The 16,658-nt window shown below is 36.6% G+C and overlaps 2 protein-coding genes across 2 annotated transcripts in view; one reads left to right on the top strand and one right to left on the bottom strand.

Annotated features, from left to right (window-relative positions):
• Positions 1-16,658, bottom strand: part of gpia (glucose-6-phosphate isomerase a) — a 31,663-nt gene that overhangs the window by 10,605 nt on the left and 4,400 nt on the right. The window contains exons 6-7 of the mRNA XM_073868364.1: positions 1,212-1,358; positions 173-244 (exon numbers count right to left, since the gene is read on the bottom strand). Coding sequence (XP_073724465.1) covers positions 173-244; positions 1,212-1,358 — 219 coding nt within the window. The remainder of the gene's footprint in view (positions 1-172; positions 245-1,211; positions 1,359-16,658) is intronic.
• znf648 (zinc finger protein 648) lies at positions 11,142-13,996 on the top strand. The gene is made up of 2 exons (XM_055192544.2): positions 11,142-11,366; positions 12,155-13,996. The coding sequence occupies exon 2, from the start codon at positions 12,186-12,188 to the stop codon at positions 13,377-13,379; it is 1,194 nt and encodes a 397-aa protein (XP_055048519.2). The 5' UTR covers positions 11,142-11,366; positions 12,155-12,185; the 3' UTR covers positions 13,380-13,996.

Raw genomic sequence — 16,658 nt, 5'->3', positions numbered from 1 at the left:
TCCCGGCCTCATGCCATTCAGAAATACCGGTTTGTTGACAAAATCCATAGAGTCTCATTTACAAGAAAACATGTCAGACGCACTTTTTGCGCTATTGTCTGAAAAGTCAGTCATTGGATATCAACATGTCATCTGTAAGACATCTTTAAAGCTTTAAAGCTGACAATCTCACATCATTAGAGGCCCGAAGAAACCATTCTTTGGCTGTCTCTGCATTAGTGATGGTCTCCTGCGTGGTGAACGTCTACAAAACACAAACAAAAACCTGTTAGAAATTCATGCCATCTTATCTTCAGTTTCTAATACCCAGTCTGTTCAAATAGAAATGTAGATTAAAATTAGATTGATTAAAAATTGTTATACCACAAGGCTGTTGAATGCTTTATTCTGATTGGTTGAGAAACGTTCCACGCATATGCATTATTTTTCGATAAACACACACCTTTACATGTCAAACGTCTTAAAATAACAACCAGAGCTGACTCGGATCCTTTGAATTATTTGAAATTATACCACTAGTCTGTTGAATGCTGTATTCTGATTGGCTGGTAAATGTTCCATGGGTGTTGATTATTTTTCTGTAAACTGCACACCTAACTTGTCAAATGTCTCAAAAATAACCACCAGAGCAATGTTTGTGGTAACCAACCGTGGTATAAGCGTAATAATTGAAATAATGCACACCCACGGTGTAACACCGTTTTGCGTCGTGCCACATTACAACCTTGGGTGTGCATTATTTTCTTATAACAGAACGGCCCGTCGTCAATGATGTAAGGAATAATTGACGACGGGCCATTGAATTATTTGAAAATAATGCAAACCAAGGTGGTAATGCGGCACGACGCGAAGCCGTTACACCGCAGGTGTGCATTATTTTCAAATAATTCAAAGGACCGGAGTCAATTATTCCGCTTATACCACGGTTACCACAAACATTGCTCTGGTGCCTATTTTTAAGACATTTTAAAAAGCCAATCAGAATGCAGCATTCAACAGACCCGTGGTATAATCCTTACATAATGCACACTCCACTTCACGTCATGCCGCATTACCACCTTGGGTGTGCATCAATTTCTAATAATTCAACAGCTACCCAAATACTATTTTGTTTTAGCAAACACTGCATAATTTAAAAATTCTGAATGGAATAAAATAAGCCTTTCACTAAAAAGAAAATCACAATTGTATTTGACTTTATTTAGTCAAACCTTGGATGCAATGATGAAGAGGGTGGTCTCAGCGTTCAGCTGGGCGAGGGTCTTGGCCATGTGCGTGCCATCGATATTTGAGACGAACCAGACGTTGGGTCCTCCTTTAGAGTACGGCTTCAGAGCTTCAGTTACCATAAGAGGACCCTAAAGAAAACAGATCAACATAATTAATTTCATCCAGATAGTATTGAAATTTAGTGTAAGATCACCAGCTGATTACCAGTTAGACCCATCCAGGAAGAGATAATGCAGTCAGTATTTGTAAACATATTTTTGTTATAATAATTCTAATTTAGACTTCTAGTTTTGTGCTTCTGTAGAAACCAAAGTGACCTGTAGCTGTTAAATATATATTTTACCGTTAACGTATTTCAATGCAAACTTGTTTTTTTGAGGGGGGAAATATATCAATATAAACGCATATACAAAACATGTTAGTTACCAGTCATGCACTGAAATGAAATTTCTGGGCCAAGAGTATAAATTCTGGATGCACTTGGCTGAAAACCAAAACTGACTTTAATAAATAGCTTTTTGTATAATTGTATTAATATTAGACATTTATTTTAATGAAAACAAGCACAACACAGAATGTCAGTGAGCCTCTATTCTGATTTTGTAAAAAGGCTTGATCTTCAGTGATAAGAGCACCTGCTGTGTTACAGTCCAGTATTACCTCCTGAAAACATGTGCACTTCATCATCATTTACTGACAGAGCCGCTGATCATTCACAACTATATTTGAAAGCCTGTTATGTCTCACAGGACGACTTGAACTGGACTTAAAAAAATGCTTGCAGGTCAATGTGATTTCCGTTAAGACGGCAATTTCATTTTAGAATTGAGAATGTTGGAAATGTCAACAGTGGAAACAACTGTCCCGTTCACACTACAATAATAAACAGCAACACACGCTTGGAGAAAGAACAAGTGTATTTATAAACACTGTTAATGATTTAGGCACTGTCTGGTGCCCTCATATCATATTTACAGTATACCTATATTTCACAACGTTGCATGTCAACTGTACAACTAAACATTATCAATTGTTATTTAGTACTTAGTTAACTTTTTAATTCAAGTTTATTTCTGTAGCACTTCTCACAATTTTGCATCAGCAAACAGTAAACTCAGAATAGTACAGGCAAATATAAAATATATAACCGCAAGCAGGGGCCAAGAAGTTACAGACCAATAGGGAAAACTTCCAGATTTTAAACGTTTCTCGGCCTCAGACTGTCCTGGGGTTAATGCGTAAAAAGATCTCTCACAATAGGGCAAATTTTTCTTTACTTGCCCCACCCAAAATTATTTTGGCTCATATCTGCTGAATGACTCTGTTGATAACATTTAGTCAGCAGTGTCTTTAAATATCTGCCAGATTTTATGTGAACCAGACTAGGGCTGCAACAACATGTTTAACGTCATCCATTACGACGACAATGAAATCTACACGTTGATGCGTCATATTACCGCATGCTGATGGGACAATTTATTTTATTTAAACGTTACATGCACAGATGATATAACGCCCATGTAATTTTGTGTACAGACAACATGGACGTGTGATTGTATGTAAAAGCATAAACCCCAAAGAGTCATATTCAAAAAAGTGTCAAATGCGGCAACGTAGCCCCTACTGTTTTTTTGTTTGTTTTTATAGACGGTTTCAGCAGTAAGAACATAAACAAGCGGCTTTCGTGGTCATCACGTAACTTCCGGTAAACTCTGCAAAGAATAAATAACAACAAAGTCCTTTTAAAATAGTTCATTTATATAACAAGCAAAATGAACAACACGTAGATTACCTAGGAACGCAAAACTGTTATTTTTGACGAGGTATTTAAGAGCTCAGTTTCAGCAACTAGTCAGACCTTTAAACAGACAGAAACCGGAAGCAAAGTTCGGACCAGACGCTTATCGCGTCACCGCACGTGCGCCCGATGAAACGGTCTATAAACTAAACTAACTGTGTAATTAATTGTTTTTCAATTTCAATATTGGATTCAAACGATTACAAAAACAAGGTAATCGAGGTAAAGCAATTATTTAATTGCTTAAAATATAAATTGCGTGCTGCTGGACTGAGGTTTTTGTAAGGCACCACTACTTTGACACATGTAGCCTATTGCAACACTTACTTAACATAAAGGTTAAATTGGGGGGGGGGGGGGAAATAAACCGGTAGACATAATTAACTGGTAGAAATTTGTCAACCGGTAGAGATTTTGAACTATCGTCTCTATCGAGGTTACGCGCCCACGACACACTCCCGTGCGCGTGGTCACGAAAATGTAACGTTTGTACACGTATTTAAGTTATTTTAAGCCATTGAAATGAACAACAGATCTATATGCATGCACTCTTTCTGTGTGTGACGAGCGTTTAAGTCGTGCAACCGCTGCTCATTAAGCTCGTAGCATTTTTCCACTTTATTGGCCTTAAATACATATGCGTCAAATTCCCTTCTTTTCAAGTATCCTCATAAACACGACAATTTCGGGCTTAAGAGAAAGCGAACAGCTAAAAGAGAAATGCATGTGTAACAGTAGATTGGATCCGATCTTAAAGGGGAAGTTATTGAGAGAAAAATCTCTCACTGCTCTTGACTAAATCACTTTTCTACATTATAATTTTTTATATATATATATATATATATATATATTTTTTTTTTTTACACATACATACATAATTACTTATTATCATTCCTTTATCATTGACTGTTTATCTTCAGAGAGCTTGAGTTTTGTTTTATTTTTATCATCTTTTTATACTTGTATAAGGTTTTTGTGAGAATTATGAACATTTCTATGGTATTAAAGATTTAAACCTTATTAAAACATAAAAAACTCTACCGTGATACATATCGTTATCATGATATAAAATTAATCCTATCGTGATAGAAGATTTTGGTCATATCGCCCACCCCTAGGTTAAATAAAAGCATGTTTTCAAAGTTACAGAGTAATTGCGGTAAATAATCGTGATTAAGATTTTGCCCATAATCGAGCAGCCCTACTATGGAGCAAACATTTTAAATTGCAGATGCCCCAAAATCTGATTAACGAACTCTTAAACTCAATATGTCGCATAATAATCTTAGGAGATCTACTTCATATTTTTTGACTAAACCATACAAAAGTTATAAAAAATAGGCCATTTTGCATTTCTCTGGACCAGTATGCCATGCCGTAACCGAGTGAACCCTCAGGTCACGATTGGGATGACACTCACGAAATTTTGTGCTGATATGGAAAAGCATTGCCAAGTAAGTTTTGCCAATTACTTCGTGGTGCGTGAAGATTAAATGTTAATTTTCTCTCTTCTATCTGACTAAAAGCTGTAGCGATATTTTTCTCTATAAATTTAAGGTGTCCAATTCATACCAATATCCCGACCCTGGTTGTACTCCAGAGCTACTACTTCTTTACAAGGCAAATTATCAAAGTTGTGGTGCATTACATTTTAATTCCTTCCTTCTGTAATTCCTTCGCAGTTTAAGGTTAAATACACAGAAAGTTGACTTAGGACAAATAGGACACTTTTTAAACAGAAAATAAATTAATAGTGATGACCATTCCATGAAATTTCTACAGATCTACTGTCATGATGAAATTAGTTTTTAAAAAATTTGTGAGGAATAAAAATGATGTTCACTGTTGTTCAGTTTAAGTACAAACAGTTCCTATAGTAATGAAGTACAATTACTGTAGTACAAGCTCATCTTTCAGCCTGGTTGGTCAGTAAGGAGAATAAGGATAGCCCTGCTAAAAGTATTTACCCGAGGCCAGATTGAATCCAGTAGGAAACAGGTGTAATGTACTTCCTAATCAACAGTTCTCTTCCTCTCAGATTTCCTCCGACTCTTATTTTCTAGATCTATTTGTAGTGGTGCTGAGGGGTATCGGGTTGTTAGTTATGTGTGGCTTCAGCAGGTTATTCCTGTTCCAAATTCCCTTACACAGTAAATTAATTGGAAAGAATTTTAGTCGCTAATTTAATTACAGACGCTAACGACACATCTCTTACATTACGCACACAAATGGTCATATAGTCATGAAAATAAAAGACATTTAAATAAAATATTTTTATTGTAGTACAGACAACTGCATACAATAAAAAAACATATTTACTCATTGGTCGATAAAGCCAAAAGTGTTAGTACTAGTGAGAGTTAGTTTATTTAACCAGCTTCCATTATAAATATATGCAGAATGCTGCCATATAAATCTGCATTAGCGTATTAAACTAAAACAGCTACACTGAAAACTACAATTTGCAAAAAATGCTAAAATGTTGTTGCAACTACTCCATGCTTTTTAGACAGCTGTTCATTTTATTATTGCAATTGTAAACTCCTAATTTTTTATTTCTTTTAAGAGCAATTACCATGTAAGATGGTAAGGCATGTCTACTTTAATATGACGCCTGTTATTTATCATAGTAATTGACTAAATGTCCAATAGTTAAAGTTTTTATAAGGACAATAAAATTTGCAATATACATTCTATTCCATATATACTGTATATTTAAAAATGTTCTCGTCTTCTGTGGTTACTTTACTTTGTCTCTCATGTAAAGCTGCTTTGAAATAATGCAACACTGTGAAAAAGCATTTGACCGGTTGGCTGGACTGCATTTGAAAGATCGTTCCACCAGCAATAAGTAGTGAAGGTGAATTAGCAAAAAGTGATTTTGTGCCCTTTTTTGGAGGCATCGCAGGGTTCTGTATGGGGTGTATGAATGTAGGAAGGTGTGAACATATGCTGGTGCAGTGCCAGTGATAGTACTGTAAGTGAGCAGTAGTGAACCTGACACTGCTTTCAATCAGTAGCAAGTGGCGAGAAAATATTAGCTGCCTTAAAAGTTTAACTAATCAAACAGGTTATGCAAGTCATTTCAACTTACTATTTTAAATTTTGACAGGTGATGAGTTGCTGTAACTTAATTATAGGGCTGGGCGGTATAGCAATATATATTCCGTTACCGCGGAACAGATTTTTCTATTCCGCGGAAAGCAAATAAGTGGGCGTGGCTAACTCTGCCATCCCGCATGTTAGACTGAGTGCAACGGAGAAACATGTAAATTTTTTTATGAGTGAATTATTTTACGAGTTATTCGTGTAATTTTTATAATTTTTATTTTCTAGCATGCAGGAGGACTCTCTAGGTCCGCGCAAGGAGCTGTGACGCCAAATGAAGAGTTCTTCTCACACATAATGCTAATAGTTGTAAAGTTTTCTGAACTTTAAGTAAGCCAAGACAACACTTGCGTTTTTATCAGTAACGCATGCGCTGCTGGAGTGATGTAGTAAGCCATTTACTTATAGTACAAACATATTTGATCGGAAAGACGAAAAAGAGACGCAAATGTTAAGTCTAGTAAAATGTAAAGGGTATCACGACCTTAAAACTTCATGATCATCACATCATAGCACCCGTCATATTTATAATATCTATACCTAGAGCTTTGCATCTCATATAGCCTACAGGTATTTATCATTTCTGTAGGTTTTTGCATATATTTATATGCTACCTGTTCATTTAACCCTTTACCTGGCACAGCCTTTTTTGGGTGGGGGGTGAAAAGGTGATGTACCCCTTCAAATGAATGTAACACTGCAGGGCTCAAAATAAAGGACTGCTCGGTGGCCGGGGGCAAGCCAGTAAAAAGTATTGTCAATTGCCCGATCGGGCCAGTGCTTCACCCTCAGTCACTAAAATATATTTTCATCAATATAATATAATATAAATATATATATATATATATATATATATATATATATATATATATATATATATATATATGTGCAGATCTACGCGGACCGCAAGCGCTGTGAGAACCCCTCCTGTCAGGTTAAAAAAAACTGCGTCATAGGTATTTCCGTTTGCGACGGTAAAAACAGATGAGCCAAGCTGAGGAGTGATTTATCTCACAAAAGTCGCTGTTTATTTACTTCCATCATTGCTGGTCTTCTCAAATCATACACAACAAGTTACTGTTTCTTCTTCGTTAGTGGGTTAACTTGCCAAGCTGCTTCTTCTTTGACGGTCACGCTGCTACTGTGGTTACACGCGTGGATACTGCCTACCAGCGGTCTGCGCATGTGTTTGCATGTCGACGTGGACGACAACTCAAAAGTATAAATGAAAACCGATGGCAAAGCTACGCCGTAGGACCTACGCACAACTATAACAAACCCTTAATGCTTACGTTACTTTTTAGTTACTTTTTCTTGTCCGAGGCTTGATCTCTTTCAGGACTTGCAGGTGTTTTATGACTGAAACAGGGTTCTTGCAGGTTTCAGCAAGTTACATTTAAGACCTTTTTAAGACCTTTTAAGACCATTATGAGTAAAATTTAAGACCAACACGACACATTACTAGAAGCATTCGAATGATCTCAGAAATTCTCAAACCGTTCTATTTTTATTGATTCAGTTATAGAAACATATAAAATGAACACAGTTTTAAAACAGATAATCAAAATACATGGAAATTCATTATGCTTAACCCTATTAAACAGCGAGTGTTGGCGGCGACAAATTCTACCCACAGCACTTTAGGAAGACACTTCTGACAATGGAAGCCCAAAAAGCTTGGGCGTCACGTGATTCATAGAGACTTCAGTTAGTTCCTGGAAGCTCATAGTGACCCATTAAAACACATTGAGTTAGAGGCAAAGAGCTGTAATTTTTCTTACTTAATAGTCAAGAAATGCATTGATTTACAATATTTATATCACACTAATATGTGTAAGTAGTATTTTTTATAAAATTCTATTAACAAATGTTTTTTGACAAATAAAATCCACTAATATAAGATCAGTTAGTATGGTCAGCCGCTGGTTTGTGCCCAGTTTTACACTGCCTCATACAACTTTAAAGCTTTAAAATGCATCACACTCTGTAGTACGTAAGCTTATAGGGGAGGTTTCCCAGACAGGGATTAGACTAGTTTTAAGAGCTTTCCAAACTTGAAAACAATTTGCACTGACATATCTTAAAATACATCAAAATGCACACAAGTAAAGGTTTTAGTAAGGCATGTTTATTTAAACTAGTTATATGTCATAATTAAACTAAGGCCTAGTCCTGGTTTAAACTAATCCCTGTCCGGGAAACCACCCAATAATGTTAATGCATGTTTATAATGTACAACTGACTGTGTGCTGTGCCTGTTTCATTTATAAATATACAAAGAACAAAAGATCACTTTCAATTATTATTAATCCCTAAAAGCATTTTATTAATACAACTTATTCATAAATTAATTTATTGCATTTAATTGAATACAGAATCACAGAGCCAAAAACACTTCACCCATACGTTTTATGCATAAATATGCACTATATACAGCCATCACGTTTAATAGCCTCTCTAATTACACAATAACGGATTAATCTGCCTTAAGAAAACGAAATTTACCATTAAAAGGCTGTTTGATATGTGTTGCTAACATTATCCACTAAGACCGTTTCTCAATCCGAAGGCTGTAGCCTCCGAAGGGTCGCATTCCTAAGATGGATACGTCATAAAAACGGTCTTATTTCAGAATATTAACTTTGAAATTAACTTTAAAATATTGATTAATATTCTTAGTTAATCGTTAATTGTTGTAATATGCTTATGACTTGCGAATGTAATGCTCAGTTAACTTAAATAAACCAGGCGATGCCGTATGCAGCAGCCTGCCTATGCGAAAGGGCTCTGATCTACCGCTGTTCATTTAACCGTAACTCCTGAAGCATTTGCGCTATCAAAAAAGTTTGAATTGTTCCTAAAAGAAGACAATTGCACTTTTTTGAAATATATGGTTTATTACGGTACTTTCTTGCTTTCCGTTTGCCAATCGCTGATGTTTGTGGAGATCTGAAGGGGGAGCGCGTTAGGTTCAAGTGCATTGCAGCAGAGAGCAATATTAAAGTTTAAAATATAAAACTGTGTAACACTAAAGTTGACACGCTGTTGGTGGCTCGTGACTCGACGGCCCGACTGTTTAAGTTGATTTTCAATAAAGCAGTGTTGATTTTTGTTCGCTTCTGTGTCCTCTATGTTTCAGAAGCTAACAAATGCTCAAGTAACCACGGGCTATTAAATTACTCCGAAAAAGATTTTTGCTTATACAAAACAAAATTTAAGGATTGTTTTCCGCCAAACCCACAGTAAACAGTCAGATCACAACACCTGAAATATAGCTTATGGCACGATTTGCGTGGATTATGACAAAGTGCGGAATGTTTTTTTTTTTTAGAGACCCACCTTCATACACTTTCTGCCTCCGCCACTGATTAAGTTAATTCTTCAGCGTTTTAAATTACTATTTTATTTTCTGCGGACAACGCTTTTCGGGAATGAACAGAGGTAAGAAATTTAAGACTTGGGTAAATTAAATTTAAGACCTGGGATAAAAATCCTGGTGTTTTTAAGACTTTTTAAGGCCTTAAATTTAACATTCTGAATTTTAGACTTTTTAAGACTTTTTAAGACCCCGCGGGAACCCTGTGAAAAGTTTTGCATTCAGAAATTGCATATTTCATCACAAAAATGTTGAGCTCTGGTCTGCCATCTTAGTTTCTGACTCAAACTGTTACCACACAGGCGTGTACGCAGAGAGTGTGACTACGTTTAGTTTAATTCAGTACATTAAACTAAAATGTAACTTGCATTACTTTTTTGAAAAAGTAACTCAAATTTAATGTGTACATTTAAAAAGTAATGCGTTACTTTACTTGTTACTTCAGAAAAGTAATATTATTACGTAAAGCACCTCATTTGTAATGCGTTACCTCAACACTGCTCATCACAAATTAATACGTTACAGTTACTACATTATTATTACTGCTAAAAGGTTTTGAAATATGAAAACTACATTCTTAAACCTTTTCAACAATACATAGTTTGTTGTGATAATATTAATTATCTAAATGTTAATCTAAGTTAAATGTGCGTTTTCTCAATTAATGAATTTTAATGAATTACGCCAGGGGGCGCTCTCATGCAGAAACACCCTTTGTGCCACAGAAGAAGCAGCATTACAAACGCTATTCCAGGAAATGTCTACAGGGATATTTATATCGCTGTTCTTCAGATTGTTTCAGGTATTTTCATGATAATAAAGAATATTTTGAATGATTTTGTTTAACGAGTGTTGCTTTTTTAAAATGAAAAACTCCGATGAGACTCCGACTCATAATAATTTTAGATTGATAAGGATTTCCTACTGACCAAATGCTGTAGTACACGCACAAGCTGTGCATGAAACACAGAATCGCAGCCTTGCGATTCAGAATCGATTTCAGACAAGCATTTTTAATGGGACACACGATTTAATCGTTACATCCCTAATATTAAGGTAAACTCGGGTGCCAGTTAACTGGTTCGAAAGGGGAAATTCACCCCAAAATAAAAATTCCGTCACAATTCCCTCACCTCCATGTTCCAAACCTGTATAAACTACTCCGTTCCGCTGAACACAAAGGAAGACACTTGATAAATGTTTCATATCAAAAAAAAATTTGTTTTCCTGCTCTGGAAATCAATGGTGCTCCTGCTTGATCCCAAATATCTTCTTGTGTGTTCAGCAAAACAAAGAAATTTATACAGGCTTGGAACAACATGAAGGTGTGTAAATAATGACAAAAAATCATTTTGGGGTGAACTTTCCCTTAACTAAGCCAGCCAAAGTTTTTTTTTTATAATGCGCACCAATGACAATCAGCTCTTTAAATTGTAATTGTAAAATATCTGCAAGTGTTACATAATCTCTCCAATCTGCCCTGCACAGCTGAACAGGGTGAATTATTTCCAGACAGCAAATGGTTTTGCTAAAGTGCTGATCACTGCCAGAATGACGCTGCACTCCCCCACGTGAAGTAAGAAGCACACGGTGCTTTGACTCCTCCTAGTATTTTAAATATCTGCCTGATCCTACCATGAGAAGAAAGCAGACTTAATTCCACTCTGTAAAACCAACCCCGACGGACTGCCAGTGCCAAAGTAAGAAAGCGTTCGCATGTGTGAGATGGTTGTATGTTTTTTGAAGCACTGCCAGTAAAGAAGCACTGGCACATACGGCGGATGAGAATACGGTTTCATTGGCTCAAGAGTGCGCGTCTATTCCCAGAGGATCTACTGGATGGACTCCAAGCTGGTATGTCGTATAACTTAATAGCTTGTGTTGTCACTACTCACAAATTTAGGGAATGAAACTGCTTTGTAAACAGTGATTGTACACCAGCAATCATCTACACTGTAAAAAATTGCTGTAGTTATGCAGCTGGTTGTCAGTGACTTACTGTAGATTTAAATGCATTTTATTTTACTGGCAACAGTTTGTTGAACATTAAATAATTACAAGTCTGCATCTTTACAGAATAAAACTATAAAATAACAAAGCATTCTGGGAAACAGAAATCCTCATCAACCTTTTTTGTTTTTCCTTCAGATTTTGTTTCCCAGAATGCTTTGCATGAGGCTGTTATTCTGTAGTTTTATTCTGTAAACATTAAAAAAACCTTTGTTTAATTTTCATTTAACTTCAAACTGATCAAACTGTTGCCAGTAAATAACAAATTTAAATCTACAGCAAGTTATTGTCAAACAGCTGTCACACTTGTAGGTGTAGGATTACTAACATTATTGTGAATTTTGGTTTGTATTTTTCTTTATTTTTCCTCTGAAATTCAAAGGAATGTTGCAAAATATGATGATTTGTGAAATTTGATGTAGTCTTCATCAGTTTCGCTTATTTGGTCAAATTTTCAACTATATTCTCTATTAAATTAAATTGCAAAAACGTACAATTGCAAAAACGTACAATTGCAAAAACGTACAATTGCAAAAACTTACAATTGCAAAAACGTACAATTGCAAAAACGTACAATTGCAAAAACGTACAATTGCAAAAACTTATCATTTACCTTTTTTGTCATTGCAAAGGTAAAAGGATCATCCGTCATACACGGCAAAAATGAATGACCAGTGGAATTCGGCATTAACAGACAATGTCTACATATCAAAAAGAAGCTTTAGAAAGACTCTCATCTGTAAGAGACGTTATGTACCCGTAGAGAGTAACTTTACTGAGCACGAAACCAAAAGAGAGAATCCTAATCAATCAAGTTGTGAAAAAAGAGAAACCAAAATTCCGAGTGTGCAAGAGACCATTTGCTTAAATCCAAAGATTCAAGCTACACACCATTCACTGGGAAGATCTAAAGAATCCTCTCAAGATGAAGAAGGAGTGAATGAGGCCGAAATCACTGCAACTGGACCTGAACTGAAATCCCAACTCACGAGTCTTAAGAAATGGGAAGAGGGTGGTATTCCCGAAGTAGAGATAAAACAGGAAGTGCACATATCTAAGCCATGCGCACAGGGAGAGCAGAAGAGTGATGATGAGGTGAATAGACCAAAGCAGGTCCTGAAAAGTCAGTTTGTGTTTGCGTCTATGAAAAAGCGAGGGAGAGAGGGAGACACGGAGGACCGTCCGCACAAGTGCACTTACTGTAACTGGGCTTTCAAGAAGTCCAGCAACCTTTCGAGTCACATGAAAACTCACTGTGGCCTCAGGCCGCACGTCTGTGACGTGTGTGGAAAAGCCTACTCGCACCAGGGTACACTTCAGCAACACAAACGGCTCCACACCGGTGAAAGACCGTACCAGTGTCCCTTCTGTGATAAAACCTACATCTGGTCCTCTGACTTCCGAAAACACGTTCGGACGCACACGGGAGAGAAGCCCTACATCTGCGAGGAATGCGGTAAAGACTTTGTGCGCTCCTCCGACTTGCGGAAACACATGAGGAACGTGCACGCCAACGACAAGCCTTTCCTTTGCAAGCAGTGTGGCAAAACCTTCAACAAGCCGCTGTCTCTCCTTCGTCACGAGCGAACGCATTTGGGCGAGAGACCTTTTCTGTGTCCAGAGTGCGGAAGGTCGTTTGCTCAGGCAAGCCGCATGGCGGAGCACAGGAAGATCCACAGTGGCGTGCGTCCCTACATGTGTCCGGTTTGCCCCAAAGCCTTCACTAAGTCCTCTAATCTTGCTGAACATCTTACAGTGCATACTGGAGTAAGGCCACACAAGTGCTCGGAATGTGGGGTGGCATTTGCTATGGCATCCAGATTGGTTCGTCACCAGCGTACTCATGCAGCCAAGTAATCTGATCACTGCCAGGGCTGTAATGCATCATTCAGCCACTCTGCGGCACTCGAGAGGCACCAGGAACAGCATGGTGAGGTGATGCCTTGCTCAACGAACACTTGAAGAGCCATGACAACTACGGTACAGCAAAAAAAACTTAACTAGAAAGAGCATTGTGTAAGCAATAAAAAAACATTCATAAGGAACATTTTTACATCTTAACTTCAATACAGGAAAATGTGGGGACCAAAACATTTTGCTGGAAAATACCCAGTGATCAAGTTGAAATCATGTAAACACAAAGGTGACAGTAACCTGCTATTTGTAATGACCTCTTGTAACATAATAGCCTCTTGCTTGCTGAAGCAGATTTTGTGTGCAGGGCTCCAGACTAACTTTTTTCACTAGGAGCACCGTTGCCCCAACTGAAAATTTTAGGGGCGCAAACAGAATATTTAGGGGCACACACCGTAAATCAACATGCTAACCAAATATTCACATTTCTACTAATTTCCACTGTATTACTAATAAATACTTTGATGATAAATGCAGAAAGTAAAATGTGCTGTTTCAAATTCAGTGTCACATCACAAAAAAAAGGTCAAAGGAACACGGCCAAAATGCACAGTATTAAAACTAATAAAACGAATTTTCCCGTGACACTGTGACACTGAACTATTCTCTGGGACTACAACTGTGTGCAAGAAATAAAATAAAAATGAAAAAATTGTTTCTTTTAATTGATCTAAAATAATTATTTTTATTAAACAACACATGATTTCATACAAACCTATGCTTTTCCACTTCATTTAAAATCACGTTGGTAACATGGGACTGTTACAGAATGATAAAAAAAATCCGGTTACATCCTCTGTATGACCTTCTTGATTAAGACCTAATTCCTATTTATATTTGTTCCTCTGCTTTGGAAAAAATAATGACAAATGCCTTCGAAGCAAAACAAAAATTTCAATATTCAAGAATTAAAATTCAACATCCTAAATTCTTAATTCAATTTACTGTAAAATAGCACCTACAATACTTTACAGGCAATTTTTAATCTATATTATTTTGGTTTACAAACTTGTTTCCACAAATTCTGTGGTTACAACTTGTCAAGAAATTCAATGTTTCACATTCAATCACCACCTGCTGCTCAGGGTTGCCAGGTCAGCGTAACGAAACCAGCCCAGTGGCCAAATCAAAACTAGCCTAAAAATAGCCCAATGATCTTAGGCCAATTGCAAAGTTTTAAAATATTCCACTCCCATGCCTAAAATACATATTTTACAATCATTTTTATACATTACACACAATTTCTTCTTTAAAAAACCCACTATGTCTTGTACGCTGCATCATAAAGCTGAAAATGCACTCTCACACAAACGTGTGCCGGTCGTTACCAGAAGCTAATTATTTTAGTTTGTAAAGTTTTAAATATTTAAAGATATTTTTCTTACAAAATTACATCGATTGCCATCAGAAGACCTTTATTAACCCCCTGAAGCTGTGTGGATTACTTCTGTGAAGAACGAATGGACTTTAAATCAGAAGGACCATTTACTACCATTACAAAGTGTGGAACAACCAAGACATTCTTATATTAATTTGATTCTCTTTTTTCAGACACACACACACACACACACACACACACACACACACACACACAATGGATCCAGAATACTGAGAAAGTCAGATAATGAGCGTTGGTATTGTCACTTAAAGGTATAGCGGAAGATTTTCTTTTTCCGGGTGGATCATCAAGACTATTGGTCAGCCCAGTTGTCAATCATTCTGATGATATGTTGATGTAATGCCGTCGTACGTGCTCAGGGGCACTTCTTTTCAAAAATTCAAGAAAATCTTCCGCTATAACTTTAAGGGCACATACTCTATCCTGTTCTCAGATTCACTGTTTCTCACTGGTTAAATGCTTTGATCCATGGCTGCGTCCGAAACCGCATACTGTATAGTAGGTACTGAATGAGATGAAGTACCTACTTACTTGGCGTTAAAACAGTAGGTACTGTATAGTATGAATCCTGGTAGTATGAATGAGATTCGGACGTACTACATCCGCCATGTTGCTACATCACGTCATGTCATGTCAATCATATGCACACTGCAAAATCTAACCGGAAGTAGTAGGTCATCCGGATACTTTTCGCATGCTGTTTTTCGAATACTATGTATTCGGACATACTACTCGCCTCGCCTACTGCTTTTCGCGTACTATATAGTATGAAGTAGGCGGTTTCGGACGCAGCACACGTGTTTCATCAGTAAAGCTGGTTCAGTGATTAGTAGTGGATCGCCATCACCTGCTTTCGGATGGAGCTGTATTTACTACACAGAGCTGTATTCACCAAGAAACTAGGCAAAATCGCATTCATAATCAAAGACGATCTTCCACGATTACGAACGCGATTTTGCCTAGCTTTCTGTGAACTATGGCTCTGTGTGGTGAATGCCGCTCCATTTGAAGGCAGGTGATAGTGATTTACGATTATCACCAAAAAGGCTTTACTGATGAGACGCACAGACAATTTTTTTCACCAGCTCTAGCTCACACTATATTTAATTTTGTCCTTTTTTAGCATGTATTTCTCCAAATAGTTATTAAAACTTTCTTCAATAACTTTCTACTTATTCTTCTCATATAATTGCTTTTGATGATGAATTGATTTGGGATAGGTGCCTGCCTATGTTGGTGTCGTAAGAGCAAATATTGACATGTTGTATGTTAAAACACATTAAAGAGTCTCCTGATTATTTATAATTAAACTTGTTGGGCTGTTATTTAGCATGTATTGTTGGATTATAAATAACAAAGATTCATTTTTTTAAATAAATAATTTATTATCAATACGTCTTTTCTCCTTTAATAAAAAAAAGTGTTAAACTCATTCAGTTTAGTAGAAATATATATTAAAACATACGTTTAAAATATGTAAAGCAGATGTTTGTTTAGCACAATTATAGATCCTCAGTACAAATAAAAGAAGCACTCAAAAATTTGCCATTTGATGCTGTTACTGCGTAAAACTCATGCCTTATAAAATGCTCTGTGTTGTTTAAAAAAATTCTGTCTCTTACCATAATAAAAAAGTCTATTTAGACCTGAAATGTCATATTTTGGTTGCGCAAAAATCATTCAATTTGGTTACTGAGAGGACCAAAGGGGTTCCTGTCAGCAAAAAGATATTTAATGGTGTACTCATTGCACAAATGTATTTCCAATGTATTTGCAAGAGACTTTTCGGTTCGGTTTATAGCAGAAATGTTCCTGAAATGTCA

Source organism: Misgurnus anguillicaudatus, chromosome 6, assembly GCF_027580225.2.
Source record: "Misgurnus anguillicaudatus chromosome 6, ASM2758022v2, whole genome shotgun sequence".
NCBI lineage: Eukaryota > Metazoa > Chordata > Actinopteri > Cypriniformes > Cobitidae > Misgurnus > Misgurnus anguillicaudatus.
This window is presented reverse-complemented; position numbering and strand designations above follow the sequence as displayed.